This window comes from Myotis davidii, unplaced genomic scaffold (assembly GCF_000327345.1).
Source record: "Myotis davidii unplaced genomic scaffold, ASM32734v1 scaffold43, whole genome shotgun sequence".
NCBI lineage: Eukaryota > Metazoa > Chordata > Mammalia > Chiroptera > Vespertilionidae > Myotis > Myotis davidii.
Genome location: NW_006294590.1, coordinates 410,999 through 416,103, shown reverse-complemented (window position 1 = coordinate 416,103; position 5,105 = coordinate 410,999). Strand labels below are relative to the sequence as shown.

The 5,105-nt window shown below is 63.5% G+C and overlaps 1 protein-coding gene across 1 annotated transcript in view; it reads right to left on the bottom strand.

Annotated features, from left to right (window-relative positions):
* The window catches only part of UPB1 (ureidopropionase, beta), a 23,140-nt gene that overhangs the window by 2,809 nt on the left and 15,226 nt on the right, over nt 1-5,105 (bottom strand). The window contains exons 6-8 of the mRNA XM_006768743.2: nt 4,025-4,194; nt 1,412-1,493; nt 544-586 (exon numbers count right to left, since the gene is read on the bottom strand). Of these exons, the coding sequence (XP_006768806.1) occupies nt 544-586; nt 1,412-1,493; nt 4,025-4,194 (295 nt within the window). The remainder of the gene's footprint in view (nt 1-543; nt 587-1,411; nt 1,494-4,024; nt 4,195-5,105) is intronic.

Genomic DNA, 5,105 nt, shown 5'->3' with positions numbered 1-5,105 from the left:
CCCCCCGCCCCCCCGCCTCTCTCACTCCCCCGGCTGCAGGGAGGCAGCAGGCCTTGGACCTGGAGTCGGGCCTCAAGGGGATCTCCGGGCCCTTCGGGAGGGCTTTCCTGGGAACTAACCCACTCGCCACCTCAGGCTCCCAGGGCACAACGCGAGCCTCCCAGGGGACCTTCCTTAGTGAGGGGACCTCTCCCCCCACATCCCTGGCCAGGCAGACGGACCGGGAGGAGGGGCTCCTGGCAGAGGTACGGTGTGGATTCCAGGACCCCAAGGTCATCCCGGCCAGTGACCGGGCACTGTATGGCTCAGGGCGGGGGGTGGGCGGACGGGGACAGAGGAGAAGGAGTGGGGTCTGGCACCCCAGTCCTGAGGGAGGGGAGGAGGGAGTCCAATCCAACCCCTCTGGTCCCCACCAGGGAGGGAGGCGGTCACAAGCCCGGGCCCCCGCTGTGGGCGAGGGAGCCGGAGCCGAGGGGGTGGAGAGGGGAGAAGCGAGGCCCCTCCCGCAGGCAGCCCCCGTGGAGGCTCAGGGACACAGCGTACCTTTCTTCCCGTCTCCAGAGGTAAACTCGTGGGGGAAGTACTCCTGCGAGACAAAACCACGGTGAGCCGTGCCTGTAGGTGGCACCACCGCTCTGTTCACCACCCGGGCGGGCTGGGCGGAGTCGGAAACGCTGCAGTGGGAGGACTGGCCGGTGCCCAGGGGCCATCAACAGGCTTATCACATGTCCCTGCCAGGCCCAGCCTTGGGCGGGATGGATGCAGGCCAGGCCGCCAGCCAGCGGGGAACCGGCAGCCAGGCCCAGCCCCACTTGGGCCTCCGGGTGGTGCCACTCTGCGGGGAGACCCCACGGAGACCCAGGGTATAAGGGGCTGAGGCGGGGAGTTTGTCTCTTTGCCAAAGTCTAAGGGCCACTGCACCGCAGGTTAAAGAAACACCAAGTTCCTCTCTGTTATCAGAGGTGAGACCCCTTTCATGTGGACACCTGGGTCCGCTCAGACTGACCCGTGTTCTGGGCGAGCGGGAGGGGCGTTACTGTGTGATGGGGCACCGTGTGTGGCAGCCGGGATCACCCCGTGCGTGGGGCCTGCGGAGAGCCACGCCAGGTCCTCAGTGCACACGGGCCGGCGAGAGCCTTTCAAACGGTCTCCGCTAAAACCAGACCCGGCAGAGCCAGAGGGAGACGTGCTGCTTCTCCACAGGTAACAGAGCAAGACAGCTTCTCCGGGCCCGGGACCCGCGGTGCATGGAGAGGTGGGGGAGAGGTGCGCCACGTCCCGGGAGGCAGACAGCGGCCTTCCCTCTGGCCTGTGCTCTGCAGAGGCTGCCCCGCCCGGCCGCAGGTTGCCCACAGCGTGCGGCTCTGTCCCCCTCACAGCCCCGCGGGCCCAGGTGCAGCCCCGGCCTCACCTTGCCCACGCGGTTGATGGCACAGGTGAAGCAGTGGTTGGCGATGGCCGCGTTCCTGGCCTCGATCGGCCACATGGACTCGCTGTGAGAGAAGAACGGGAGGAATTCTCGCTGTGCCTGTGGGTGACCCCACGCTCAGGCCCGGGCAGCCCTTTGGGAAGCCAGCTGCAGGCAGGAGCCTCAGTTTCCTTTTCTGAAAACCCCTCGAAGGGAGATAGATAGTAGAGACCAAATGACCCTGCACACAAGCTTCCAGAGGGGGCCGCAAGGCGGACTCCACACCTGCTACTTCTCCTCCCGCTCCTCCTCCGGGCGGTGAGGAGCCCGCCCCCCAGGCTGGGCAGAGCCTCACCCAAAACGGCCCCTGCGAAGGCTCTGCCCCCGCCCACCCCGTGTCTCCCGGTGAAGCAACTGCAGGGAGAGGGTCCGGCCAGGCAGCAGGGACCCCGAGGGAGCGAGGGCCGGGGGAGGGTAGGTCCTGCAGCAGGTGTCACCTCCCCAGAGTGGGTCCCCTTTCCCAGGGCCTTTCCGGTTTTCTCTTCCGAACCCCGAGCGTCTAAGCAGGGTTCCTTGTCCTCCTAGTGGCCCAGGAGGGGGCAGCCTCCTGCGCAGCTGAGTTGTGGCTGCCCTCAGCCCAGCACCTGCACGGGGAGGGGACGTGGCCCCAACCGGAGACCCCGTCCTCCTCCGGCCACCAACCAGTGTGCCACGGAGCAGAGTGGGCCTGCTGGTCACTGATTCTCTCTCTCTCTTTTTTTTAAAAATATATTTTTATGGAGTTCAGAGAGGAAGGGAGAGGGAGAGAGAGAAGCATCAATGATAAGAGAGAATCATGGACCAGCTGCCTCCTGCACGCCCCCCACTGGGGATCAAGCCCACAACCCGGGCCTGTGCCCTTGACAGGAATCGAAGTGTGACCTCCTGGTTCCTGGGTTGACGCTCAGCCCCTGAGCCGGGCCGGCCGCTAATGATCTCCTGTCTGAGGAGCGTCACGGAGTTCAGGATTGACAGGCGTGATGCCCGCTCGGAAAGACTGGGCGACGGGAGCTGAGCAGCACCTGGTTTAGAGCAGGGAGGAGGCGGAGGGGGCGGCGCTGCCACAGCCTCGTGCTCAGGACTCACGCGGCTGGCAGACAACAATCGCCGGCTTGATTGAGGGGCTCATTTGCTGCGTCTCCCCAGCTGCTAAGCGGAGCTGACGGAACTTTGAAGAAAGGATCTTTACAGAAACACGCCCGTCAGTGACATTTGCAGGGATGACACAGACAGTCGCGGGGCGAGAGCGGCATGCAACGTCTCCCTTGCGATTCTCCGGGGAGGATGTGCTGCGTCGGACTCAAACCCACAGCTGGCGGCCCACTCGGGCTCTCGCAGCGAGCGAGGGAAAGGAAGCTGGGGGTTCGTGAGAGCCCAGCACGTGCGGGAGTCACACGGAGCCCAGCGGGGCCGTGGGGACATCTGCCGCGTTCCCAGCGCGGCTCCGCGAGCCCCTAAAAATAGAGGGGGAGGCGAACCGCAGCCCGGGGGCGGGGGGCTGGGACGGCGGCTTTCTGATGAGCGCACGTCTGTGGCCGAGCTTCCACCACACGGGCTGCGTGTGACCGTCAGGGTGACCCAGTTCATCGGAAAAGCAAGGCAAGCCCTGGCCGGTGTGGCTCAGTGGATAGAGCGTCGGCCTGCGGACCAAAGGGTCCCGGCTTCGATTCCGGTCAAGGGCACGTATCCTCGGTTGCAGGCTTCTCCCCGGCCTGGGCCCTGGTGGGGCGTGTGCAGGAGGCAACCCATCGATGTGTGTCTCTCACATCGATGTTTCTCTCGGACCCTCCCTCTCCCTTCCATGCTCTACAATCAATGGGAAAATTCCCTCTGGTGAGGATGAACAGCAAGAAGAAAACACTTTGCTGGTTAAAAACAAGGTTCAGAGCTGCGGGTGGGCGTTAAGGACCCTCCGCTCTGACTCCCTCCCTTGCTTTTTGCCCACGTGCCTGCCCTCCCTGCACTGGGTGCTGCAGAAAAGAGACGAGGGGCCATGGCGGGAGGAGCTGATGCTGGCCAGACAGCCCTGCCCTGGCCCTGGAGAAGGGTTTTTCGATCCTGACGACGAAGGCGGTGAGTGGGGGATTCTTATCGTCTCAAGGTCAGGGTCATAGCCAAGTGTAGCAGCACCACACAGAGGGCAGCCCTGCCGGGGCTGCAATGGGCATGTGGCGTTCGGGGTGTTTTCCGTGTCACAGAAAAGCTGGTTGAACACACAACACACAGGCCCCGGGCTCAGATTGATTAGATGTCCTGGTGGTGGCACCTGCCTGTTCCCCAGACCACCTCCAAGGATCCTCCCAGATGCCCGCTGCCCGGGAACCTGAGCGCCCCAGACCCTCCCAGATCCCGCTGCCCCCGGGCTCAGATTGGTTAGATGTCCTGGTGGTGGCACCTGCCTGTTCCCCAGACCACCTCCGAGGATCCTCCCAGATGCCCGCTGCCCGGGAACCTGAGCGCCCCAGACCCTCCCAGATGCCCGCTGCCCGGGAACCTGAGCACCCCAGACCCTCCCAGATGCCCGCTGCCCGGGAGCCTGAGCGCCCCAGACCCCCCAGATGCCCGCTGCCCCGGAACCTGAGCGCCCCGATGGTGGCTGAGGGGTTGAAGATGATGTCGGCCCCGTTGACGCTGTACATGAACCAGTTGAGGGGGTGGTGCCGCCCGTAGCAGATGTTCACCGCGATCCTCCCGAACTGCGTCTGGAACACGGGGTGGCCCAGGTTCCCCTCCATGTAGTAAGTGGACTGGAAGACAAAGGCCATGGCTTGATCTGTTTCCCTTTTAGAGGGAGAGAGAGAGAGAAACACCCACCGGCTGCCTCCTGCACGCACCCTGGCCGGGGAGCGAGCCCACCGCCTGCGCCTGTGCCCTGACTGGTCCACGGGCAATGCTCCAACCAACTGAGCCCCACCAGCGGAGGCCACGCGCTGAAGCCTCTGAGCTGTGAGAGCCCCTGTCCTTTGACTCGGCAGAAAAAAACACAAATATCGCCAGTTCTCCAGAAGTGCCCCTCGGGGTGTGGCTCGCCTTCAAGTTTGAAACTCCAATGTCTCCAAAACAAACAAAGCACAGAGAACCCCGACATAATAGCGAGGAGCCAGCCCAGGGGAAATCCCCGGGGCTCCCGCATTTCCCCGCTGTGACGTCAGAAAAACACCCCAAGCAACTTCCCTCAGTATCTCAGGCCCAGCGTCGGTGAGGCCTCGGTCTCCGTGCAACAAAAGGTTGAGGTCTGGTCAGTGTTATCGTGAGCTGGTCAGTGTCCTCACCAGTCACATGTTCCTATAAAGAAGGTTAGAGCCCAGCCGGTAGGGCTCAGTGGTTGAGCGTTGACCTTTGAACCAGGGGGTCACGGTTCGATTCCCGGTCAAGGGCACAGGCCCAGGTTAAGGGCTCGACCCCCCAGTGTGGGGCGTGCAGGAGGCAGCCGATCGAAGATTCTCTCTCATCATTGATGTTCCCTCTCTCTCCCTCTCCCTTCCTCTCTGACATCAATAAAAATATATTTACAAAATAAAGAAGGTTAGAGCTGAAGGGACGGGAGCTCATCAAGAGCAACCCCCGCCCACCCGGGGGGAAGGTGGGAGCCTCAGTGGGCACATGACCTGCCCGCTCACGAAGGCCGGCCTGAGCCTGGAACTCCCGCCTGAGTGCG